Here is a 27,651-nt window from a genome sequence, read left to right as displayed (position 1 = left end):
TTAGGGGAGTATGTGAGGAAGGGTTTAGCCCTCTCCTACCTGCTGTCACTGCTGTGTTTAAATCTAGGGTGACCAGGTGCCCGACTCTACAGAGGACAGCCATCTATTTCAAGGAGCCCTCTGTCCGAAGGACTTTGAAGGTCCAATCCTGTTTTTAAGACAAAGGGTGTTAAGGAAGGGAGGGGCTTTGCTGTTGCCCATCTGCAGTGAGCATCCAGACAGCAGAATGAGCAGGCTGTCACGCAGGTTGTCTGTTGAGTCTTCCCTGCTATGGAGAGATGTGCGGAATTTCTATTAAAATTACAGTAATTCTTTCTGAATGCATTTATAGATATAAATTAGTACGTGCACATGTTATGCAAATCTGTGTTGCTATGTACTCTTTTTGGCAATGCATAAATGGCTACCCTATTTAAATCAGCACACACACATATACACTGCCTTGTAATAATTCATGGTAGACCCAGTTCTTCACAGAGGCCTGTTGTCATTTCATTGAACCTAGAAAGGGAGAATTTGATTTGCCCTCTGAAGGGCCACAGAACAGTGTTGAGCTGCTTCTGTAAGGTTGTGGGTGTTATTTAGTGAGGATTATACTCACCCACCCACCATTTCAGATCACTTATGAGGATTCCTAGGATTATTTGCATTTCTGGACAACTTGCAGGTTCCACACACTGAACAACTATTTTGAACAGTTAAATGGGTTTCCAAGTATACATGTCTAAGGTCCAAACTCTGTTTTTTTCCTTGAAAGTAGCCATTCAGCATTGCTACAAAAAGCAATAATAAAAAGTCTCTTAACAGCTTTGCTTTTTTTGCAATTTCATCTTGAATAAATCAGGGAATGGATTTATTCCTACTGAGAACCATTTCCTTTCTCCTAGCATTGAAATTTGCCCTTGCTTCACTAAATCTCAGGGGAACGAGTACACCATCAGTGGCCCTTAAGCAGCTCCTTTGATATAATTTGGGGCCTGTTTCCTGACAGATGAGATGGCGACCACCTACTGGTAATCTTTGCACAGTTTATATAAGAGAGGTTCAGCCAAGTAAAAACTAGGTGCCAAATGAGGATTTGAAAAGTCCTCTCTGTTGAGAATGGTGCCTCCAGAATGGGTGAGTCATCAAAGCATGAGACCTACTGTATATAGCTTCTGACAATGGTAATAATTACACAGCAGAGAACAAATATTTTAAAGAGCAATTCTGGTGGGGATGGAAGAAGAGGGAGGTGAGTGAAAGGAAGAAGATGGGGTGAAGTCGAGAGGGAGATGATGGAGAGACTACAGCAATGGAGATCACTTTCCCTCTTGATTCCCCTTCTATGGCCACAGACTTCCCCTTTCTTTTTCCTGCCTCTTCTAATGCCAAAATTGGTGTGTGCGCAATCTGTTGTTTCTTTTCTGAGACTGGGGTGGGGACATTACTAGAAATTGGCTGGCAATTTTTAAAAAAAATGATATTTTGGGAGTGCAGTTGGAACAGTTTACCCTCTTTTGAACTACTAGAAGACCTCCATTTGTCCTAATGAGCCAGACTCCTCTGCTAATCTCCTAGGAACAGATATCTTATTTTATATATAATATATAATTTATTCAAATGACATAAGCATGACAATGAGGAATACTAAGTGTTCACCATTAACTGTGAGCCTTAATCTCCCTGTCTTGCAGCTGCAGTTTACTTCATCACTGCAGTAAAAGCAACAAAGGGAAAGGTGGAAAAAAATACAATAAATTATAGAAGTATTTATATACCATCATCTAAAGTCTCTCTTCTGACTCTCATTTCACTTGCAGGATGACTTGTTGGATGATATAGGCAGGATAGGCTAGGGCTTGGGTACTTAGTAATAATCTCATTATGAAAATTCATACTTGTTCCCATTTTATAGATGAACACTGAGGCTGTGAGGCTTGCTCAAAGCTCACCTGAAAGCTCATAGCCAGGCAGCATTTTGAATCCATTTTCTAGGGTCTGTGTTCATTCTGTTCACTAAACTGGCAAGAAATTCATGCAAGCTTTTAACCAGTTAATATTCACCTATCTGAGCATGTTCTAAATAGGTGTACTGACAGTCTAGTTAAGTTCAACAAAGCAGTATGTGACCACTTGCATCTTAGAAATCGGTTCCTCAGTCATAAATGTACAGTTTCCCAGACTATTACTTTAGCTGATTTGTTAAAGAAAATATGTTTGTTGGCACACAGCCCTGCAAAAAGCATCTGCCAACAGGTTGTGCTAATATCACACGAATGTACTCTTGCCTCTGTATGCCTGACAGTCACAGACAAATAAACTGAAATTGGTTTAAACTGCAGGTGGATAAGCACAATGGAAAAATCAGATGCAATTTGTCTACCAAGATAAATTGGCTCATCAGAGCATGTGCCAGACTCTGAATACTTTCACAAAGGCAAAAGTGCCCCAAGACTATTCCACCGGTGACCACCAGTGGCTATTTGCTCCAGGCAGTTTTATCAGGTGATTTGTATGGCCATTTAGGGTTATGGAGATAATGTTTATGAGACTGCCATCTTGTTCACATGGTTTATGAATACAGTGGTACCTCGGGTTACATACGCTTCAGGTTACATATGCTTCAGGTTACAGACTCCGCTAACCCAGAAATAGTGCTTCAGGTTAAGAACTTTGCTTCAGGGTAAGAACAGAAATCGTGCTCTGGTGGCGCGGCAGCAGCGGGAGGCCCCATTAGCTAAAGTGGTGCTTCAGGTTAAGAACAGTTTCAGGTTAAGAACAGACCTCCGGAACGAATTAAGTACTTAACCCGAGGTACCACTGTACAGTCGTACCTTGGGTCTCAAATGCCTTGGTATTTGTACATTTTGGCTCCTGAACACTGCAAACTCAGAAGTGAGTGTTCTGGTTTGTAAACGTTTTTTTGGAAGCCGAACGTCCGATGCGGGTTCCATGGATTTCGATTGAGTTCAGGAAACTCCTGCAGCCAATCGGAAGCTGCGCCTTGGTTTTCAAACAGTTCCAGGAGTTGAATGGACTCCCAGAGTGGATTAAGTTCGACAACCAAGGTACAACTGTACACAGAACACTAAATTGGCCTTGGAGGTGGACATCCTATTGCTTGTTTATTTTTTTCTTTCTAACTGAGGCTGGATGTCTTTACAAAGGAATGATACAAAATTTGCTAGGTAGGGTTTCGTGCCATGTCTAATCATGATTAGATTCAACAAGAATGTTCTCCCCATCACTGCATCTGCAGGCCAGAATAATACGCACCTGTTGAATTTCTACCCTGTCATGGAACTGCAAGATAAAGCAGGAAGCTTCCTTGATGTGGTGGGAAGAATGGAAACCTGAGACCAGGGTTTCCAAAACTTGGTTCGCCAGCTTTTTTTTTTTTTTAACTACAAATCCCATCATCCCTAGCTAGCAGACCCAGTGGTCAGGGATCATAGGAAGTGTAGTCTAAAAACAGCTGGAGAACCAAGTTTGCAGAACACTGCATTAGACAAACGATGCACTGTGGGTGGTATTCAACTAAGTATTACTCAGAGCAGACCCACTGAAATTCATGAATATTAATTTCAATAGGTCTGCTTAGTGAATAGGTCAACTCTTAGTTGAATATCACCCTGTACTCTTTTCCGAAACTGGAAAAATAAATGGAGGTGGGTGGGAATCCTTATGTTCCAGTCACTGATGGTGCAGTCACATCTTTTATAGTGCCATTGCAGGGCAGCTGCTCAGGATACTACCACACAGTTCAACTGCCCATCTGACATACTGTGCACCTGCCCATTTCTGCCAATGCATGTACAGCCTTATAACGCACTGCTACCTGGCAGCCTGCATCTGTTTCTAACATATAGTTTCTTTCCCTGGGTTATGTGGGCTATCCCTCTGAGTGTGGGTGGCATTGACTTATCTTCTACCCTCCTTCATCAAGTTATTATTATTCTCTCACAGTAATTATGCACTTATTGAACAAAGTGCAATGCTGCAAACACACTAAAAAGAAAATTGAGATGCAGAAAGTGGGCAGCTTACCAAAGAAAAGGTAGAAGGAAATCCCACGAGGTGACAGTCTCAGTGTTCAGTGTGCCTAGTTCCCCCCCGCCCCGCACTGTTTTAAGCAGTGCAGTTTAAAAGTGGGGAGGTTTACCACCACTTCTGCTTTCAACCATGTATATAGTACCAGCATCTGCCAGGGAAAATACTTGTCCCTTTCCAGGCTGACACAATTTCGTGTAACACCCACATAGGTACCCACACATTTTCAGTGCACGCAGCACAGATCAAATATTGGGTAAAAATAAAAGTTGAAGGGTGTTCAGTTCAGCATTTGTACACAGCTAGTGGAGGATGAGGCCATAATGTCTTTTAAGGATTTTAGATCACTATCCTGTTCCTCACAGTAGTCAGTAATGGATGCCACAGAAGAAAACACATACGGTATTAAGGGAAGTCGTCGTTTTCTGCTGCTGCAAAAGAGAAAGCAAAGCACGGACCAGACCATCAGTGGATATAGGCAAGCATGACTTTATACCAGCTGAGGATCTGGCCCTGTGCACCTGAGCTGTGGTTTTATTTCTGGCACATGTAAAAGATAAAGACAGCTGTGTTATTAACAAAAACAGTATGTGACTTCTACTGAATGCCTCCCAATCAATCTTTTCCACATGAAGGTACTTAGCCCCCAAATTTACAGTCCAGTTAATGGGTTCTGTGGTGTTTTGCCAAGACTAATGAAAAAGAAGTCGCTGTGGGGACAAAGAAAGAATGAATGCAGGTCTGCCATATGACTTCTTCTGCCTTTCCTGTTTTTCCTTGTAAGATTTAAGGCACTGCTACCCCTTCAGAACATTTTCTCTGTCTTTTCCACTCTCATTTTTACCTCTCCTTCTCTGTCCATGTGCAGGACAACAATATCCCTACCCTTGAGAAGTAAAGGCACCCATGTGCATATATGCGCACGCGCATACGGATCAATAGCAGAAGCTTTCTTTGTTTATATTTCCCCATCAATAGCAGTACATAGATAAACTGGGTCTGGCAATGATTGAGTTGTTTAGAGTTTGGTTATGTCATGACCTCTGATGCTGACCTTATTTTGAGGAATGAGACGAATTATATGGCACGTCACTTTCTGTTCTACAACATAGTACCATCATAATCAAACTGAGGGCAAGAATCTCCATAAAGGCGGCCACACCACTGTTAAACCTACCATCTGAATTTTCAGCTAGGAAATGTGATTTAAATTAGTCTGACTGCTGTATTTAAAAAGACTGACACAGTCTGTCCGCATGTCCTATAATCAGCTGCACGTACAAGTGGTTAAATCGGTCTTATCGGGTAATGCAGAAGTCAAGAAGATTTCTTCTTCTTTTTTAAAAAAGAAGCCCTGTGCACTTTTGCAGGTTGTTATGGCACATCGCATTTTTTGAGCAGTCAAAGCAGTATTAGATATATTATAGCTAGGAAACTCTGATACTTTCCTCTGATAATGCATTTATTGTTGCAGAATTTTACCAGCATTTTGTGAGCATAGATTTCGCCACGGATAAGTTACAGAGTGTCTTCTCCTCTTTGGCAACATGCCACTGTTTCTTAAACAAAACCAACCATTTTGTGATTTGTTAAGATATTGTTTGAAGGTTGCAGACTCCCCTATTCACATTTGCATAGCATGTTGCATAAAGCTCCCCTATTCACTTTATAAAGTCTTGCGCTTGGTTCTCAAGCAACCCACCTTTCAAGCACTGCTTGGGTGTGTGTCTGTGCTCTCATCGTTAGCTGTAAAGGTGTGTAGTTCCACACACACACACACACACACACACACACAACCTATTCTGTATCTCTTTTTCACTTCTTTGGTGCCTGAAGCATGTGGGCACATCAACATGTTATGAAGAGTTGCCCCAATTGCTAAACCTAGCAAGGACTTTTAATGCTATATACAAACATAATATACGATGAGGGTGGCGCTGTGGGTTAAACCACAGAGCCTAGGACTTGCCGATCAGAGGGTTGGCGGTTCGAATCCCCGCAACGGGGTGAGATCCCATTGCTCGGTCCCTGCTCCTGCCAACCTAGCAGTACGAAAGCACGTCAAAGTGCAAGTAGATAAATAGGTACCGCCCAGTGGGAAGGTAAACGGCGTTTCCGTGCGCTGCTCTGGTTCGCCATGCTGGCCACATGACCCGGAAGCTGTACGCCGGCTCCCTCAGCCAATAAGGCGAGATGATCGCTGCAACCCCAGAGTCGGCCACGACTGGACCTAATGTTCAGGGGTCCCTTTACCTTTACCTTTACGAACATCATATCCCCCTTTCCCCAAGATGACCCTCTTAAACTTTTTAAATGCCCAGCACTCCCTCCATTAGTAGCTAACTCACCATTGAGGATTACCCTTTACTGCTATCCCGTGATGATTTATTACATTGCAGGCATTCTCACCTTGCAGACATCACACTTATTGCTCTTACACTGTGACAGTACAGGCACTATAATTGTCACAGAAAGGTATTTTTGTGTGTGCCCTGTGGGGCATAGATGTGGAAATATTGATGAATGGGATGTGTGCAAATGGAGAGCACTGTGGAGATGATTATGTAGATAAACCTGGTGATAAGAAACCATGAGCTAAGGCACCTCAAGGGGATGAGCGGACATTTCAGTTTCAAATTTTCATAATTATTGGTAGGGCATGCACAGTAAAAGCAAGGCACTAGGTTTCTTTCCACACAGCAGGTGCCAAAATCCTGCTTTTATCACTACCTGTTCCTAATGTGGGAGCCAGTAGCTATACTCTGGTGACAGCATTCTTGTCACCAAGGATCAAACACGAAGTCTCCCCTCTCTGCCTTAAATATCCAGCACTCCTAGGTAGGCAGATATTAATGTTGTTGCCTTTTAATGAAGTGTTTGCTATGTTGTGTTCTAGAAAGAGCTGCATATTAAGAGAGGGTCATTGTAGGTTATGGGACTTTGTGGATTGCATGTTTTTGTTCAGCACAATGAATTTAAAACTCTTCAGTTCATCAAATTATCCAGAATGCTTGGTTGGTGGCAAATCATTTTCTGATCATTCCAAGTTAATGTTATCAACGTTATTGAATTGCCCCGCCTGTGTCATGAGAAGGTTTCCAATACGTAAGTCATCTGCTATCCTGGCACCCTCCAGATGTTTTGGAGTATGACTCCCATCAGTCCCAGCCAGGGCAACCATAGTTGGCATCAGGTTGGTGCAGGCTGATCTAAGTCATCAATAAATATCCTTACGTAAGTCATCAAGAACTTTTACAATATTTATAAATGAGCGACTACTCTGCAGCCTCCTAGTGGCTGCCTTTTTGATGTGTAGAATAAACAGGCAGAAGGTGTTTGTAAGACCAGTGCAGATAAATAATGTTGATTTCACACAAACAATCCTCTGTGTGAAGTGCCTCTTCAAAAGATAGAGAGTTTCACTGGTAAGAATATTGTGAGGTGACGAGATGATCCCTCTGTCTTGCACTACCATTTACATAGTAGACTGTCTCTTCCCCCTCCTCTTCACATGCGACATACTGAAGAAATATGGGTATGTTGCACATTGGCTCCAGAAACAGCAAAAGGCATGTGATCACAAAACTATAGTCAGTTGGGCTTATGCCCCTCAAAAACTGGGCTCACAACTCTAGTCTTAGTGCCTCAGGCAGAAAATCTGCCATGGTGGTAAAAATGTAATAGAATGAAAAACTAAATAATTGACTATTTGTTGCCCCATGGTATTTCAAAATATACCACCTCAGGCCTGGTCCCGTTGACTATTACTTTTAGTCAGGGCTGGTGCAAGAAAGACATGTTTCTGCCTGAACCCAGCCAAGTTATTTTAGCATCTAAGGGTATGTTCACATTACTGCTTTACTCCACAACCAGTGCATTCCCACGGCTAATTTTTGAAGTCGCATTTACATGACGTTAGCCACAATCCACATCAAACTGATGTTTGATTTGTTTTTTCGTCAAATGAGCTTCAATCCAGCTAGAAAACTGTATGTGGAGTAAGCAGCAATTTGAACATGCTGTCACAAACACACAGATGGATGTGCAACTGCTGATGAAAAACTTAACATATAGGAGTTTCAGGGAGGTGCAGGGACAAGGAAACCGAAAAAGGTCAAACGCATTGGGTGAAGACATCCCTGCCTTTCTCCGATGTGAACAGCTCCCTGCAAATGCAACTTTGAAACACAGTGTGTGAGCATGTGTGGAAATGACCTCATTGCATTTCAAGCCACTGATGTGAACATATCCTGAGGCTGAGAATCCCACATGCACTTCTCCTCCCACCCTGGCAGTAAAAACATGACAATAGCAACTTACAACTTGCTGACCTTTCGTGACTCCCAAAATCTGCAGTCTGAGGTGGCTGCATTACCTAACGATAGGACCGGCCCTGCTTTTAATGCATGGGTGAAGTGCAGGAGAAAGACGCAAGTGGGAAAGAGACAACAGGTGAATTTCAATGGCTCTTCTCAGTCTGTCTCTCAGTGGATTGTATTTCATAAACCTTAAACTCATCAGAGAATAATAATAATAATAATAATAATAATAATAATAATACTCACAGTGTGTCTGTGATATTTATGACACACACAAAACCAGCTTTGGGTTTTCACTAGATCTGGAGAGGAGTATTACTCCGTGTTCCTTGCTTGCCATCCACAGGCCGTGACCTTCCAATCTCCCCTTTTCTCTCTCTTTTTTTTTTAAATGATATTTATTGAAATTTTTTTAGAATTACAAAAAAGAACACAGCAGAAAAAGAAAAGAAAAAAAACAAAGAGAAAACAAACCACATCAAACAATGTAAATTCAAAAAAAACAAAAATACACCACAAACAGATAAAAACAAATCCATCATTCTCGAATCCTCAACTTTCATTACCTTCTTTCTTTGACCTCCTCCTCCTCCCTTTTTTTGTATCCTAGTTATTAATTATCGCAGCAAATCCTTTCCATATTTCATAATATTCTGTCATTACATTACCTTAATCTATTTTCATCTTATAGAAAACCTTAAAACTTAAAACTTAACTCTTATTTTTACCAACTTCTCATAACCATAATATTCTTACCTAATTCTTTAGACATTTTTGCTAGAGCCAAGTAATTTCGTTCCAACATTTTTCTAACATTCATCAATTTTATAAAACAATCCTAGTAATAAAAAGAAAGAAATAAAAACAATCCATTCTTCATCCAGCGTCCCTTCCTCCTGGTCCCGGGTTTTGTCAGTCCTCTTTATCCCATTGATCTAGCGCATTAACCTGGTAACCTTATATCCGAGGCCCTTAAGTCTCTTCCATGTCCCTTCCGCAGCTCTTCTTCATATTCTCCTTTCACACATGGGAACTCCAGCTTGGTAATGTTTTTGACCCTTTTCAACAAATCAGCCCCTTTTCCAAAGTCCAGACTAAACTCCATGTGGTATTTAAAAACATGTTTCAGAATCTCTCCAAGATTAAGAGCCCCCACAGCCCCAAACATCTCACGGCCCATTGCCAGACTTGGAAAGTCCAAACATCCCTGCATAGGGGGGTCTATCCAACCCCCCATTTCCAAACCAGTCCAAACCTTATCTTTCCAAATCTGGCTTTTTCCAAGTTCATTTGTCAAATCCAAAAGCTCATGTTCCTGCAGGGCCACAGCTCCCTCCATCTCTGGCGCCCAAGATTCAGCAACATCCTCTTCTCTCATCTGTTCTGTCAGGGCACACTCCTGGTTTAATTCCTGGGTGGGCTCCATATAGTTTCCCACTGCCTGTTCAAAAATTCTGACCGCATTAGTCATCAAATCCGTATTCTCATTTAACTGTTCCAGTAGGGCATTTGTTTTACAGAGAGCACACAACAGAGCTTCTGAATACATTGTCCTACAAGGTCACAAGTCTATTTCCCACGATTGTAATCTGTAACAGCTGCAAGCTCCTTGGAATTAGTTACAGTTTCACAGTCTCCCTCTAGGGGGAAAACTTCTATTTGTTCTTTCTTTTAAGGACGAATCTAGCAACAAAGTTTCCTTTTTGAGATATTTTGTCAATATTTGTTCCTTTAAAATGCGAAAGGGAACAGTGGAATCACTATGTTTCTCTTCTTTTAGCTATCTGTCAAAAGCGTTTGTCTCTGGTCAATGAGCTTCAAACGTCATTCCTGACACCCCGCTCCAGGATCAGGAGGGTGGAAAGTTACTTTACTTTAAACTCACTTCTGCAGGTTTAAACAGTCCAAAAAAGATCCCCCTTCTTCTCCTGCTTCCGAAGGGGGCTTCAACAATTTTAAATGATGAAAGTTAATCTTTTAGAAGCGATTTTCTGAGCTCTAGTTTACGTTGTCTTTGCTTTATTCTGTCTACAAAGAATCGGAGGGCTGACTTCCTGTTTAGACCTTCCCGTTTCAGTGCCAAATTGAAGTAAATTTTTAAGTCCAATTCCTTTCTGCTCGCAAGTCCTTATTTAAAGTCCAATTGTCCAAAATTTAAGTACTCACGGGTGATTATTTTAGAAGCCAAATTGTCCCAGGAAAAAGGCAGCGCTCTCCGGCAACGGCTATGCGGCTTCGCTCCATGGAAAAAGCAGTTGACTCTCAGCACCGCGCCACTTCCCCCTCTTCGCTTCGGAGCCCGTTAGTGGGTTCCTTTGCGGGTTGGGGGGACGCTAAGGGTGCCGCCGAGTCCCATAGTCACAGGCTTCATCCGCCTGTGATTTTTAAGTGGGTCCCCGCTTCGCCGTAGCGGAAAAGACCCGTTTCGCGCGGAGCTAGTCCCTCCAGATCAGAGGGAGTCCGCCATTGCCGATGGCGCCACCCCGAAAGTCCGATGGCGCCACCCTGGAAGTCCAATCTCCCCTTTTCTCATACACAGCAGCACAGTCTCCTTCCCTTTTTTATTCACTGCCATCTTCCTCCCCATTGAGCTGGTTCTGGAGAGCATCCCCACAGTCGCCTTGCAATTGCAGCTCAACTTTCTGCCAATGGCTACTAGTCATCATCATCATGGTTGTTTACCACCTTCAAAGTGATAGACAATATGCCTCTGAATACCAGCTGCTGGGAAACAGCAGCAGGAAAAGGACTATGGCCTCATGGCCTCCGTGGGGCCTTCCCAGAGATATATGGCCCCTCATTGTGTGGGAAACAGGAAGTGTGGGAAACATTGTGTGGGAAACAGCCTCTGGTCTGGTCCAGCAGGGCTCCTCTTACTTCCCCCCCCTCAGATCTGGTAAAATGGCTAGTGGTCGCTGGGCCTGAGAAAAGCTGTTATCCTCCTCTGACCCACCAAGTCCAGTTCTTAAGGACATCCCTCCCCAACAGACAATTAACTGCACATTTATTGTGAAAGAAAAGGCCTACAAGTCCCACAATCCTGAACTCCATTAAACTTCCTTCCCATTCAGAAGACAGCAGTTGTGTTCATATCTCATGATGGGGAGCCATGTTCCCATTATAGAGAATGTTATTCACTTAACACGGGAGCAAAGATTTTAAAAAGGGGTTTACATTTCCTTTGTCTTCTTATTTGACTTTTCCAGTTGCCTAACACAAACACATATAGAAGTTAAATCGGTTAAGTCATTAGTCATAGTTAATACCTCCATAATTACTGCTTCATTTGTTTTGTAGTCGTTCCAATACAACAAAAATGGTAACCTCCCCCCTCTAAAAATCCTCACTGAACGAACCCCTCCACCCCATAACTGCTCATGTCTTGCTATTTTGTTCAGGATCATTATATCGCAGCTTATCTTCCACAGGATTCTTGATGGTATGGTAACTTTCCCACTTTTTGCCTATATCAACACATGAGAGACCAAAATGTAAGAACTTTGAGGCCCCTAACCCAGATATGGCAATCTGAGGGATGCTTTCTTGCCCCATAGTTCCCAAAAGCGAAAGCGGTGTGTGGAGAACATAGCTCCTGTGGGAACAGAACTCGCAGGCCAGGTAATCTTAGGGATAGGGGTTGAGGTGCCCACCCAACTCACTTGCTTGCCAAAGTGGCCCCCCAGAAAAACAACAACAACTAGTTAGCCGTCTGAGTGAAGGGCCTAGACAAGGACTGATGCTCTTCTGGGAACAGAAAGAAGCTGGAGGTGGCAGGGGGCTTGTAACCTTTTCCTATGTCTCACGCTGGCTGTGTCATCCAGCAGGTCTTGGTGTTCATCCCTTGCTTTGCTGCATTTCCTTCCCTCCACCATGTGGGTTGATCACGGCTCAAACTTTTAATTCAGATGGTAATTGAAATAATAATACAGGCAGAATCCCTTCTGTCTCTGATGCTGCAGCTGGCTTTGTGGAGCTATGAATAGCTCTGAGTCACGCTCTGAAGATGGTTTCACTTCCAACGGTTTGTTTTGTTTTGGGGGTGGGGTTTTTTGGTCATTTTTTGGTTGTTGTTTTTTTGTATTGCTCCTTGGGCTATGGGGAGGGGGGAGAACCCACCACGCCCCTCTCCCTACCCCAAAATGCTCCCAATGAGAGACATAAAATTGCTATTTAAGCCTCAGGGGATGAGGTTGCCTAAAGAAATCCATCATTTAACAATCATTGGGAGGACAGATGGGGACTGCTGGCATATACTCCTCGGTCTATTTATAATTATTATTTTTTTAAAGCACATTTGATTGCGTTCCCCTCTTCATACCCTTCATATGCCACATGATGGCAGAGCAAAGTGAGACTGGCCTGGTTTTAACTTGCGTGCTTGGCATTTTCTGTTGGTTGGTTTCGTAACTCGCCATCTCCCCCTGAACAATAAAACAGATGAATGAAATCCTGCCCACAGATTATCTGAACTGGTCACAGTCTTTCATGTTATCAGGTTAATCCAGGTTGGAACTACTCAATCACATTCTGTGTGGGGCTTTCCCCCTGAAAAGTGCTTGAAAACTGCCTCAGTAAGTGGTGGGCTCTCCTTTGCTGGAGGTTGTTGAGCGGATGCCAGGATTGTGTGTCTTGTATTTCAGATCCTACACAGAGGACCTCCAAGGTATCTTCCAACTCAATGATTCTAATAAAATGATTATATATATATATATATGTGTGTGTGTGTGTGTGTGTAAGCCAATTCAGGACAGTGAACTCAGTTGTACTCTCAAAGGACAGTTACAGTGAGAAGTTTCCAAAGTGCAATTCCTTACAAAGTCAGCTTTCTTTCTTTCTTTCTCTCTCTCTCTCTCTCTCACACACACACACACCCTTAATCTATTTTACACAGTTGTTGTGTGAGGATACACAGAAGCAGTGCTTTTTTTCTATTAAAAAATGTTTAGGGGTACTCTCATTTTGACTCAAGAAAATCACCATTTTATAGCTCAAACCGGGAAAAATAAATACAGTAAATGGACAAAAGTGCAAAGATTCACAAAATGTTTAGGGGTACGAGTACCCCTGCATCTCCCCAGAAAAAAGCACTGCACAGAAGTAAGTCAGAATCCATGTATTCCACCCTGAGTTCTGAACTCAGTGGAGGAAGGGTGGATATAAGCTTGAATAATAACAGTTTTTTAATGTTTGCATTGTGGAATAGATTCTGTATTAGCATATGGAAAACTACGGACAAAGTTAGCAGACAAAGCTTCTCCCTTGCAGCCCTTTGTCCCTCCCATTGCTGCTTAAATGCTAACCAGTGTCATTTCAAAACACCAGCATCATTGAAAACAAAAAACATATGTGATTAGCGTTATTCACATACTATTGCATGCCAGGCCAATATCCAAGTGGTGCAAGATTCCAGGGGTTCTAGGCTCTTACCCAGGGTTCACGTTTTCCTTTGGAATGAGGCACAGTGGAGGCTGTGGCGTCTTTGTGATATATGGCTTATTTACACATATTTACAACCTGAGCCTGTGATGGAAAGGTTCACAGTATTAATACCCTCCAAAGGATATTGTTTCTTTCATAGACACAGACTTGGATTTAAACAGAAATCATTTCTCTCAAACCTCTCTGCCAAAGGAGAGGAGTGCTGCTGGGGTGCTGCTGCTGCAGCTGAGGCGTCTGCTATGCTCAGGTTGGCAGGAGGCCACTACCAACAGAGTTGGGGTAGAGCACTGGAGGACCTACAGAATCCAAAGGTCTGCAGTTCCCACAAGGGACCAGAACTTTGGGTTCCTCAGCTGTGCCAGCCCTGGAGCTAGCACAGCAAAAAAACAAAGACTAGCAAGAGTCTTTAGGGCTTTCAATGCAGCAACAGCTCCACTGCCCCAGTCCTTCTTGGTCCTAGTTAGGATTGCCCATCCATAGTTGGTTTGATCATCTTACTATCTAGTTACTGGCATTAAAACTGGGGCATGGCAGGATAACCTAGGAAGATTCCAGACAGGGTCAAGTCCTGGCATCAATAGTATATAGTTCAACATCACTGGCTGAAAAAAAGTTGTAAAAGCTGTTCTAGCTATGTGTCTCTCCCAAGCCTGTGAAGTCACAAAATGAAGTACTGTCATCTAGTGACATCATAGATCAAGGCATCTTCTGCTTCCTCCACTATTAAAGAGATGCACACCTACAAGGTAAAGACTCAGATGCTTCAGTAGACCATTAAATTGTGCTGAGGCCAGCAGCACTGGCACTACAGCCGACAGGGCTGGTTAATCCTCTGGAGAAGAAGTGGGACCTGGGCTGGTGCTAATTGGGAAGAATGAAACTTCTATAGAAGCCAATAGGGCCTCCCCCCAAAACATGCCACGGCCACTTCTGGCGGGCTGCTCACATTCCCGAGGCCTGAAAGAAGAAGAAGAGGAAATCCAGCCCTGTTACCACCACCACATACCACCTCCCCCAGACCACATCAAGGGTCACATCAGCTCTGGAGACAATCAGATGAAAAATTCAAATGACCCACCCACATTTTCTTTGAAAGGGATGGGTAAAAACAAGAACCGTGGTCCGGGAAGACAGCATGAAGTGAAAAATAGAAATTACAGAAAGAAAATGGCGAGGCAGAACCTAGGGCTTGAAGTAGTGTCTTTGTCTCCAGAACCACTGGGCTTGAACTTGGAATTTCAAGAGCCATTATACAAGGAGGCAACAGTTTCTGATCATTTATCAGATGACGATGACGACTGGAGAGAAAGATACCCGCCATCTGCCTATGACAAAGTGCATCTGTCGAGGATTGCCGGCATGGCTCAGTGTGATCCATACAATTACAACACAACTAGTCTTTCGGGGATGGAGGCTTTCTCTTCGTGGGGGTTCAGTGACAACGAGACGTGTATTGGGTGCCCTTCTCATACCAAGACGGATGAAAGCTATGTTGCCCATGAAGAACCCATAGAAAATATGGAATATGTGTCTCCGCAGCTGAGCTACCAAGAGCTTAGGGAGGAAAATTCCATGCTGAGGAGGAAGATCAGAAGGATCCAAAACTTCTCAGAAAGTCAGACCCAAATGGTAAGGAACCTGGAGAGGACATTGCAGGCCACGGTGAATAAAGAGGAGAAAGACGCTCAGGATCTGGAAGCTCTGGTGCAACAGGCAGAACAAAATCTCCAGTGCATGACTCAAAGAGCCCTGAAGGCAGAGAGTGATGTTGAGAAGATGAAGCAGGAGATGTGCTTCCTCCAGGCTGAGCTGACCTGTTACAAAGTGGAGAACGAAAACCTGCGATCAGGCCAAACTAGCAACATGGGAGCAGTGAAACAGCATGTTGAAATTGCCTTGCAGAACCTCCTCAGGGTCACCAACCATGCACACGCTACCATCCACCAGCTCGTCTTTGGAGCTGAGACGTTGGCGCTTGTTGCTGACCTCCTTAAATCTGTAGGCAGGATGTCTGAAGTTGAAGAGGAAGTGATAAAAGAAACTTAGGGAGCTCTCTTGCCTGCAAGTGCAGTGCTCCTGTGGTACCTTTTGAAGCTTAAAGAATTTGCTCTCGTAACGCTGAGGCATTCCATGGCTCCAAATAAGCGACCTCTCTCTTTCCCCCAGAAGTACTTTTATTACATAATGGAAAATTAATTTCATATACTCATGACTTGAATACTCTGTTTCAAAGCTTAACTTGTAAGAGGTAACAGTGTTCAGGTCCCATGGACACCTGCAGACCTTAGTTTAGTTTTTTTTAAGACTCAGGCTTTGAGCCAAGCTAATGTGGAACACCTGATTGACGCTTGTGTGCTTGTAGCAGCCACACGGAATGGGGGAGATGATTCAGATTGGAACAGTGGCCTGGTGGGGAGGAGAATTCAGATCCTCCCCACCTCACCAGCCAGGACTGCTATTTGTACACAGCTCTGAGTACATCCTCAATCTTAAGGATGTTTTCAGATGAGATGGGAGCCACTGTCATGTTATTTATGTAAACGTCTAAGCCCTGCTGGTGTAGGGCAATGGGAAAAGAGCCTTTGTAAAGCAGATAAACATGCCGCCTAATGCAAGTTGTGGGATAGCTCAGTTGGTAGAGCATGAGACTCTTAATCTCAGGGTCGTGGGTTCAAGCCACACATTGGGCAAAGTATTCCTGCATTGCAGGGGGCTAAACTAGATGATCCTCATGGGTCTTTCCAGCTCTACAATTGGTCCTTCCAGCTCTACAATGTAGATTCTACAATTCTATGAATCTGCATTTGCATTACAGACAGAATGGTGCAAATGCTGATTTGCACACAAGAAACGCAAAAGCAACAATAGTGGCTGGTCAGTGATTTTGCTCAAAGCCATGTGGCTGAGACTGCTTTCATATGTGAGGCTTCACATTTAGGTAGGGTGGACAGATGCAAAAGCGGAGGCACTTCCTTAACAGTTGCGGAAAAGGGGGTGGTGTTTCAGCAGGTGTCGCTGCTGGGAAGTCCCTCTGCTACATAGCTATTAACAGGTGTAGGGCCCCTGTCCTCTTTTGCACCTGTTCTTACCCGCCCTGCTAGACATGGGACAACTTGGTTTTTGGCTATTTTACCAATAAATTTGGTTATTGGCTATTTTGAGGCTCAGAGTATACAACCAGAAGCATGTTTTCAGGTGACACCATTGTGGTTTTAAAAAAACAACACCTCATTGGTACTGTGCTTGTCATGTGCTGTTAGCAAGACTTATCCTGAAAGCTACACCTGCTGAAAGTCCCTGTACAACATTAAAGGTAGCAAAGGAACAGAGGAAGCTTCTTCATATCAAGCCACACCATCTGTTCATCTAGCTCAGCACTGGGTTTCAGATGGGGGTCGTTCCCATTGCTGCCTGGAGATGCCAGAGTCTAAAACTGTGCATTTTTGTATACAAAGCATATATATTCTGCTGCTGAGGTACAACCCATTTCTTGAAAGGTCAGATGCAGCAGCTGTCTTTTGCATCTGCCTGTGTTGAATTTTAAGGGATCAGGTGTTTTTTAAATGATCTCTGTTGCTTAGAAAAGGAGGAGAGCCACACGTCATGTGAACGAGCATTCTGGGCAATGCTGGATCTATATTCACCCTGCAAGGCAATGGAAGCCCGAGCGCCATTTGCAAAAAAAACCCCAAAACCCAGCTTGAGCTCAGTTGCCTGTTTTTGTGGCATCTATGCAGCATGCACTAGCAGAGGGATGAGATGTGATTGGCCCATATCGCTCATCAGTCTCAGCCAACAAGGACCATGCGAATTATGGGTGTTGGACCTCAGCAACATCTAGAAGGCCACCCTGCCCTAACTTTCCACTTTTGATTACATTAGTCCCCAACATCTCACCCATCCTGTTATTCCTATGAGGAAATGAAGTTTACTGTCCCTCTCCCACGGGAGGAGTTGTATCAGTGAGTCAGGAAAACAAGCAGACTGAGCTCAATTTGAATTCAGAGGGACAGAACTTCTCCTCAGCAGTCCTTGGCTTGTAGGGCCCAATCTGCACAGCAGGGAGAGTGAGGGTGGAGAAACAGATCTGCCACCTTTTTTTCTGGCAGTGCTCCTGTACCTTAAGCTGCAGCATGAAAGGCAACAGAAAAAGCTTTTCCAGTTGAAATTTTGCCAGGTCCATGCTTGTTAAGGGCCTTATTAGCCCTTAGCCAGAAAAAAAGTTTCAATCTGAAGGGAGAGCTCTTGTTCACTGTGGTTTGTGTCTTGGTCCCTGGCTTTATTCGTAAAGAGAGGGGCATCTGGTAAAAGACTGTAAGCTACTTGTATGCTTTAGTGCAATCCAGGAAATACATTTTCATTTAATTTATAACAGGCAATCTAGATTGCGACAGCATTCTCAATTGCTAGGAAGGAAATCTAGCGTAACCAGAGAGCAACAAGAAGGCAGTAGGTCACCTGGAGATGCCAGGGATTGAACCTGCAACCTTCTGCACTCAAAGCAGATACTCTGCCACAAAGCTATGGCCCCTTCCTTTGAAGAATAGACCTCAAGCAAGGGATATCAATGGGTAGGCGGTATTGTGCAGGAAGATGGAAAAATGACACTGTGAAGCTGTCCTCCTTTCTCAGGCACAACAAACATGTTTCCAAAAAAGAGCCCAAAATTTATTTATTTTATTTATTTCATAAAATTTATATGCCACTTGATTGTTAAAAAAGAAAACCCTCAAAGTACTTTACAAAGGGAATAAGATAATAAAAAGTATTAGTTAAAAAACCATAAAAACAACTTTAAATAAATTTATTTGGAAGTTCAAGAAAAGCTCCCTCAAATGCAGGCAACTGTGCTGATTCATATAGACAAACACAGTGCTTTTTTTCAGGGGGGGGGGGTACACATACCCCTAAACATTTTGTGAATCTTTGTACTTTTGTCCATTTACTGTATTTATTTCCCCCCGATTTGAACTATTTTTCTTGAGTCAAAATGAGAGTATCCCTAAACATTTTTAAAGAAAAAAAGCACTAGACATAGACACACACACACACACACACACACACACACACACAGCCCCAAAGAGTTGCAGTACATCACATAATACCCAATTTAGTAGGATCAGCTGTCAGTCATAGAATACATTTATACTGAATAAACTCAACCTGGAACTTTCACAAAGAATCTTCAGCCAGCTGAAATGCAACCTTTAGCTTTTAAGAAGAAAAGCAGACAATTGTACCCTACCTTTAAAAATGCTTGATGTGAAGTAGAAACCCCATCAAAGAAAAGGGGGGGGGGTAAATATCTAGCCTCTACTTTGTTTTTCTGCTTCTCTGACTTCCCTAGAACCATAGGGAAACATGAAAGCCTTCTTATCACCTGCTTTCAGCTGCCAGAGCAAGGTGTGCCTCTCAATTACTCTGGAACTCCAGCAGATGACGCCCTGTTCTGGAAAAAAAGTCCCAGACTTGTGCCCCCTCTCCCTCCCATCCTCCTAGTCAATTCTCCTAGCTGACGCTCCTCCCAGACAGCCTTTACTCTGAAAGCTCTTAGTAGACATTACATTGACCTTTTAAAGTTTATTTCCAGAATCATGAGGGCTGGGAACCACAACTGTATAGGAAATCAATGCAATTGCTTCCGGCCAGATAAATGTGTGCTGAGAGCTGGAGTGGTCTCCCTTGAAAAAAGTTATTATCACTCATGAAAAATTGGAACAGGGTGGAATATACTGGTAGGTTGCACCTTCATGGAAATGTCTTCTGTTTTATTGGTTTTGCTCTTTGGCATCAGACTAGAAATTCAGGAAACGTTCCTTCAGAAAGGGAAAAAACCCAACCTGAAATGAGGCAATTTCTTGCTCATCTCCAGGAATGTTGGTGATGCAGCCTGAACTTCCAGAAAGGGGCAGTTGCCAAATGAGAAGAAGATAACTTCCCTCTCTGCTTTAGTGTGTGTGGTGCAGAAAATACACTCCTTTTTCATTTTTAAGAAGCTGCCTTATGGCATTGACGAATCTCATCTTAAGTCAGGGCTTGTCCACACTTACGTTTTACACTTTCCAGGCACATGTCCATGTTGTAAAGTTCTGGGTCTGAGCACTCTTTCACCCAGATATCTCCTTGCAAAAACCTGCTCTTTAAAGCACAACAAATGGCAATTCCAGACCCTCCAAGTGTCCCTATTTTCCAGGGATGTTCCTGATTTAGAAAAGCTGTCCCAGTTTTTGCTTTGATCCCAGAATGTCCCACTTTTCCTTAGGTAAAGGTAATGGGACCCCTGACCATTAGGTCCAGTCATGGCCGACTCTGGGGTTGCGGCGCTCATCTCACTTTATTGGCCGAGGGAGCCGGCATACAGCTTCCGGGTCATGTGGCCAGCATGACTAAGCCGCTTCTGGCAAACCAGAGCAGCGCACGGAAACGCCGTTTACCTTACCTATTTATCTACTTGCACTTTGACGTGCTTTAGAACTGCTAGGTTGGCAGGAGCGGGGACCGAGCAACAGGAGCTCACCCCGTTGCGGGGATTCGAACCGCCGACCTTCTGATCAGCAAGTCCTAGGCTCTGTGGTTTAACCCACAGCACCACCCGCGTCCCCGTTTTCCTTAGGATGTCCCTATTTTCATTGGAGAAATGCTGAAGGGTATGAAGTTATCCTACCCCTGAGCTGTCTGAAGGCAATCCTGTATAGGAATTTTTTTCTTTATGTTTACAATATTTTATTGTGTTTTTATATATGTTGGAAGCTGCCCAGAGTGGCTGGGGCAACCCAGTAAAAAGTGTGGGGCATAAATAGTAAAATTATCATTATGGAATGGGACGTCCCTATTTTCATCAGAGAAATGTTGGAGAGTATGCAGTTCAGGTTTTCTATGCAGTTGCTGTTTGCTCTGATTCAGCAATTGTTAGCATCTGTCTCGAGACACAGTGGAGCGTGCCTCCAGGGGTGAAGTGAAGCTGCTGCATAAGCAGCACCAAAGTGACCTTCTGGGACACAAGCCTGGGCAGCGTGTCTGGAGGTCCTGGACTGCCCAGATTACAAGACCCCATTCTCTGCCTCGCTACTGTGGTCCAAAGGAAAGCAGAGCAATATGTTTTCAATGTATCTACTGTATCATTTAAAGCCTTATGGATTCAAGCCTTCTGTTTCCAGATCCCTCTCACACAAGTTGCACTCCGCTTTCAGAATTTATGGTGGAAGCCTTGGCATCACTCTGAGCCCAATTCTTAGAAGCCATAGAACGCATCATACAATGAGCTTAAATCACCTTTGAGCCTTCCCCCCCCCCCCCGCCCTTCATGTTTGAAAAGTCTGAGCGTTCTTTTTCATGTGAAAGAGAAAGGGGAAGGGAGGCATTTGCAATGTGAATAAGTTTTCAGCCAGCATAAGCTTTGCATTTGCATTGCAAAGGAACTGAAGCAAGCGCTTCTTCAAAATTCAGTTATTTGGATGGCACCTCATCACCAAACATTTAGGAAATAGTATAATTGCATTTCAAAGCAACTGAAGCAGGCAATAATTTTAAGCAACTCTGGTTCTAGGGTTCTGAGGCCCTTGGACAAAGTGCCCTTCGTGGGGTGGGGCTAACCTGAAAGATGTGGGGCAAGCGAACTGAGGATTCCCTTGTTGTTGTTTAGTCATTTAGTCGTGTCCAACTCTTCATGACCCCATGGACCAGAGCACGCCAGGCACTCCTGTCTTCCACTGCCTCCTGCAGTTTGGCCAAACTCATGCTGGTAGCTTCGAGAACACTGTCTAACCATCTCGTCATCTGTCATCCCCTTCTCCTTGTGCCCTGCATCTTTCCCAACATCAGGGTCTTTTCCAGGGAGTCTTCTCTTCTCATGAGGTGGCCAAAGTATTGGAGCCTCAGCTTCACGATCTGTCCTTCCAGTGAGCACTCAGGGCTGATTTCCTCCTCAGTAGTATGTAGGACACCTTCTGACCTGAGGGGCTCATCTTCCAGCGTCATAACTTTTATATGCCTGTTGTCTTTGTCCATGGAGTTTTTTTGGCAGGGGATACTGGAGTGGCTTGCCGGTTCCTGCTCCAGGTGGATCACGTTTGGTCAAAACTCTCCACTATGACCTGTCCATCTTGGGTGGCCCTGCACGTCATAGCTCATAGCTTCTCTGAGTTATTCAAGCCCCTTCACCATGGCAAAGGAGTGATTAGGCTGCCTCCAATCTTCTTGAATACTCTCTGAAAAGTAGTAAGGATAGCACTGTTAGGACAGTGAGTCCATTGCTAGTTTGGGGACCCTGGCAAATGCTCAACCTTCACACCCTCCAGAGCCAACTGTGGTTTTAAGCCTCACTTGTGAAAATCTGTTTAGTTCTAAGGTACAGTCTGAAGATGCAGCAACCTTGCTGAAGCTAAGCAGTCTACTCCTGACCTGTGCCTTGCTAGGAGACAGCCTGAGAACGCCATATACACCTGCTTGAGTTCTGTAATGCAGGAAGATGGGATAGAATACAGACAACAAAAAGCCTATGCTTTCTTTGACTAGGGTATGGACAAAATGGCCACACAGGCCAAGACTGGTCCACATGCTAGAGGTTACCTACTCTGGTCTAGACTATGACTAATCTTTTTAGGTGTTGTGATATTTCTTCCACACTTTTGTCTCTAAAACAGGTATTCACCCCACAGCGACTGCCAAATATGGCTGCCACCGCTGCTACCCACCAGCCCTGAGGTACCACCACCTTGCGTGTACACTTGTGTGTGACACCCACTCCCTCACACAACACCAGAAACCTCTCACCTCTACAACGAGGAGTACCTCATGATAAAGCGAGTCATGGGCAGCATCCGGGTAAACAGGTGAGGGGCTGTTCTGTCCAGTCTTTATTGTTCTGTGTCCATCTGAACTTCCTGTTGGCCACACACATAACCCAACAGCTGCGTATAAAAATCCCTCCCTTTGATACACCCAAGGCACAAACAACACAAGGCATGTACATTGCTACAACCTGATTTGTATACAAGAGCATCTTGCATTTTAGACTTTGATCCACCATCCAAGATGCCTCTTAATATTGTTCCCAGCAGCAATGGTGACATCAGTTCAGGAAGCACGGCAAGAAGTATCCGAAAGAAAGTCCTGTCATGGGGGTTTAGAGCTCTTGCTGCAGCTTAGGATAAGGGTAGGGGTCCTGGCGATCTCACAAGTTAATATGGATTAGCAGTAATCACTTGCAGATGATCATTTTGAACTAGGCTTGCCAGCCAACAGCAGCAGGAGTAGCTCTCCTCCCGTTATGGCAAAATGGAAATAGAGAGGGTGACATATTTTGAGGGAGAAGGAGACAAAGGCAGGTTGCATATCTTGGAGAGAGGGAGTTTCTTTCAGGGTATCTGCCAACCCTTTGTCTCTTGATCTCTAAATTACACCTTTGGTTTTAGATCCAGGATGCTGGGAGACACGCTTGTTGCTGTAGCAACAGAATTGTCTAAACTGTGGAAGTGTATAAACATTGTCACAGATGCACAATTAGATCAACAAACGAGAACGGAACAGAAAATAGAAGCTTCCGGCCTTATGCAATCCAGAGTTAACATGTAGTTATGAAACCATATTCACGTAGCCCCTTGTCTGCCCTGTCAAATCTAGGAGGTCACTCTAGTTGTCTGTATAGTGAACGCTTGTGTTGGAAGATGTATGCATGCGAGTGCCACTCAGATAAATCTCTGTGCTTTGGGTAGTACTAGCTGAAGGCTGCACTGTTGTGATACATATTCTTCATACCACTACTTTGTGCAATGACTTGAGTTCTGATCTGCTCAATGAGATCCAGAGGACCTTCTGAATCCCTGTATTGAATGTACTCTGTGACGCCTGGAACTCTGAGTCTCATATGGGGTTAAGTCATTACACCCTCTACTTTGAAAATGGTTTCAATTGCTTTCCCCCTCTCATTCCCAATATGTACATATACAAAAATATAATATTTTAAAACTGCAAAGAACAGAACATCATTTTAATTGCAGGTATTTTGAAGTCAGAATGATTCACCCTTCTGAATCGCTCTCTCTCTCTCTCTCTCTCTCTCTCTCTCTCCCTCACACACACACACACACACACACACACACTTCATCTTGGTCACTCAGCACATCTGGTGCAATGTGCCCACAGACACATATACCAGAAGTCCAGTAAATCAATGATCCTGCAGTGAGTCAAATGAGGCAATGGACCTCTCTGCATGAGTGTTAGTGGAGAGATTTAAGGCAGGGCTGAGGAACCTATGGACTTCATCTCCCATCAGTCCCAGCCATCATAGGCCTATAGTCAGGAGTGATGGGTATTATAAACCAACAACTTCTAGAGGGCATGCTCCCACACATGCTCCCTCAAAGGTACCTTTCTCCCACTTTTAACTGTGATCTTTCTCCCCTCAAAAGGTACAGTATTGTCTCCACTGAAGAGGATGGACATAAAGTTTCTTCCCTTGGCAGCATTAATGGGCACAGTCGGAATGGAAAAGGCCACGCCCCGCGACGGAAACGCCGCAACCGTTTTGTCAAGAAGAACGGCCAGTGCAATGTCTATTTTGCCAACCTGAGCAACAAATCCCAGCGCTACATGGCTGACATTTTCACAACATGTGTGGACACTCGCTGGCGATACATGCTCATGATCTTCTCGGCGGCCTTCTTGGTCTCCTGGCTGTTTTTTGGCCTTCTCTTCTGGATCATTGCTTTCTTTCACGGTGACTTAGATGCCCCCAGTGCAGGAAGCGGCTCTCCCGCAGCAACAAAATTCTGCATCAAGCACGTCACTGGGTTCTTGGGAGCTTTCCTCTTTTCAGTAGAAACACAGACAACCATCGGTTATGGCTTCCGATACGTGACTGAGGAATGTCCCCTAGCCATCATGGTGGTAGTGGTACAATCCATTGTGGGCTGTGTTATTGACTCTTTCATGATAGGCACTATCATGGCTAAGATGGCACGCCCCAAGAAAAGGGCCCAAACTCTCCTTTTTAGCCATCATGCTGTCATCTCTCTACGGGACGGCAAGCTCTGCCTCATGTGGCGGGTGGGAAACTTGAGGAGGAGCCATATTGTGGAAGCTCACGTTCGGGCCCAGCTTATCAAGCCCTACATGACAGCAGAAGGCGAGTACCTTCCGGTGGACCAGCGAGACCTGAACGTGGGCTATGACATAGGCCTTGACCGCATCTTCTTAGTGTCTCCCATTATTATCGTTCATGAGATCGATGAGGAAAGCCCACTCTATGGGATGGGCAAGGAACAGTTGGAGAGGGAGGACTTCGAGATTGTCGTCATCCTTGAGGGCATGGTGGAAGCTACAGCCATGACCACACAGGCTCGCAGCTCCTACCTGGCCAGCGAGATCCTTTGGGGACACCGTTTTGAGCCTGTTGTCTTTGAGGAGAAGAAACATTACAAAGTGGACTATTCACGCTTCCACAAGACCTACGAGGTGGCTGGAACCCCTTGCTGCTCTGCTCGGGAACTACAGGAGAGCAAGATCACCATCTTGCCTTCGCCTCCACCGCCCCCCAGTGCCTTCTGCTATGAGAATGAGCTGGCTCTTGTCAGCCAGGATGAAGACGAGGAGGAGGATGACTTGGCTGTAGGAGTAGATTTAGGAGTAAGCGCCACGGAAGATGCAGGAGTCATACCTATGATGGAGTTTGGGAGCCACATGGACCTTGATCGGTTGCAGGTCTCCATCCCTCTGGATACCCTCTCATACCGCAGGGAATCTGCCATCTAATCTCCACACTGAACTTTCCATCCCATCCTTATTCTCCACCATTTCCTTCTCCCTTTAGTACCAGTGCTTGGTTGGAAAAGCCCCTCAGTACTGCTTCTTCTACTGACTCTTAAAAACCTGAGAATGTAAAGACTCTCAGGCATCTTGCTATGAGGGTTAGGAAAAACAATGTTTTCAGACATTCTGGATTCAGAACAGAACTGAGATCATTTCCCCACTTCATTTCCACAGTTCAGCTTTTCCGTGTGGCTCGAAACTATGAAAAGACAGCAATAGCTACTATGGGGTAGGGTAATATGGGAGATAGTTTGTTAAGCTGCCAGCTTTGGGACCAGTGATCACTAAAGTGTTTGACGTGATTGCTGTGGGACAAAAAAAAGCTGCAATGTCAACCATGCTGGGATAAACTGGAGAATCTGGTGTTTCGTGGGACAGGGGAAGATACGATGTGGGGGGATATAATCTGCATGTATATTATTTGTTGCATACTTAAAATGTTGCCTCAGGAGAGAATAGCTTTAGCTTCCTCTGCTCTCATGCATTAACGATTCAGCTCTTCTCATCCTGGTTCTTGGTATCCATGATTTCCTAAGTAAGTTAATGAACTTGTCTCTGATCCTTTTGAGATTTTGGTCCCTTCCAATGGAGGCAAGTGAGAGAAATTTGCAAGAGGAAAGATTCCCAACTGGACCAGCATCTAATGACCAGTAACTGGTCTCTTCTAAGCAATGGGATCTATATGCTCAACCCACCTTCACCATCCGACTCATTCCGTGTTCTCACCTGAAAAAAACTGACTTTGTAACTATTTATTTTTTAATAAAATATAATGTTTCAGGGGAAGCCTGACAACAAAGAGAAGGGAGAACCCAGGTTCAGTGCATTATGCAATTATTAGCATTTGCATGGTGACCAATCCCATGTGCAAATCAACTCCACAGACTTAAACTGGTTTAATAGATCCACTCATCCCTAAGGAATTATGAGGAATGGTTTTATAAGGGAGTTTAAACAGAATTCATTGCATCCTCCTTAAACTATAATTTCCTCTCTTTTTTGGTGGTGGTGGGGAGCGATAATGGTTAAACTGATATAAATCCAACAATGGTTAATAGTGTATAGACATGCCTGTACAGCAGGGGTAGCCAACATGATTTTTCCAGATATTTTTGGACTCCAATTCCCATCAGCCTTAGCCAGCACAAGCAAACCAATATGCCAAGCCCCACAAAGCTTACAACCTAGACATGCTGACATATGGGTTTAAATTAGGGTAAAAGAGGGGTAGGAGTATGTTATATACTCATACATACACCATAGGCCAGGAGTGGATAAAAAGAAAATAACAGGTTATGAAAAGGCCAGATATATGACAAGCATAAGAAATGAAAATGAGAATTGAAGACAGTTAATGTGATGCACTGGATATTTCCAAGGTAAACTGTGGGCTTCACATCTATGAGGAGAAAGAAGCAACATTTGATAAAGAGCTTTGAGTAACTTGAACACCCTGCATGGACTCAGCAGAAGGTTGGTAAGATGCAGCTGCTTAATTACCTGGCCTTCCTCGCCTCATTAACCAAATGTATCTTTTCCGTTAGCTCACTGGCAGATAAAGGTTATTATGTTCTTATCGGAATTGGTGAGAACCCCGCAGATGAAAGACTTCAGTACGGGTCCACAGAGATAACAAAGGCATTCTTAATTTGTTCGGCACTGGTTAAATACTTCCGTTTTTACTAATAATGACAAAACTCCTGCTCATGAGTTATACAGTGGTACCTCGGGTTAAGTACTTAATTCGTTCTGGAAGTCCGTTCTTAACCTGAAACTGTTCTTAACATGAAGCACCACTTTAGCTAATGGGGCCTCCTGCTGCCGCCACACTGCTGGAGCACGATTTCTGTTCTCATCCTGAAGCAAAGCTCTTAACCTGAAGCGTATGTAACCCAAGGTACCACTGTAAAGTACGCGTACTAAACGGGCTGATCTTGCTTTTCTACTCCCTGGCATCCTGTTGCCAGCTAGGGAAAGGAAAAGGGGATGGGAGTGATTTGAGCATGGCCAAGGAATATGCAAGGAAGACTAAAGGCTCATCTAGACTTGG

At 44.0% G+C, this 27,651-nt stretch overlaps 2 protein-coding genes across 2 annotated transcripts in view; both read left to right on the top strand.

Annotated features, from left to right (window-relative positions):
* KCNJ4 (potassium inwardly rectifying channel subfamily J member 4) overlaps window positions 1–26,332 on the top strand; it is a 29,734-nt gene extending 3,402 nt beyond the window's left edge. The window contains exons 2-3 of the mRNA XM_081024121.1: window positions 22,433–22,621; window positions 24,203–26,332. Coding sequence (XP_080880247.1) covers window positions 22,584–22,621; window positions 24,203–25,544 — 1,380 coding nt within the window. The 5' untranslated portion in view covers window positions 22,433–22,583 and the 3' untranslated portion in view covers window positions 25,545–26,332. The remainder of the gene's footprint in view (window positions 1–22,432; window positions 22,622–24,202) is intronic.
* LOC308457371 (endosome-associated-trafficking regulator 1-like) lies at window positions 14,505–15,991 on the top strand. Its single transcript, XM_080971131.1, has one exon. The coding sequence runs from the start codon at window positions 14,706–14,708 to the stop codon at window positions 15,834–15,836; it is 1,131 nt and encodes a 376-aa protein (XP_080827257.1). The 5' UTR covers window positions 14,505–14,705; the 3' UTR covers window positions 15,837–15,991.
* Window positions 26,333–27,651: the final 1,319 nt, after the last annotated feature.

This window comes from Podarcis pityusensis, assembly GCF_964106645.2.
Source record: "Podarcis pityusensis genome assembly, chromosome: 10".
Lineage (NCBI taxonomy): Eukaryota > Metazoa > Chordata > Lepidosauria > Squamata > Lacertidae > Podarcis > Podarcis pityusensis.
Note: the sequence above shows the minus strand (reverse complement) of the source record. Positions and strands in the feature narration are given on the sequence as shown.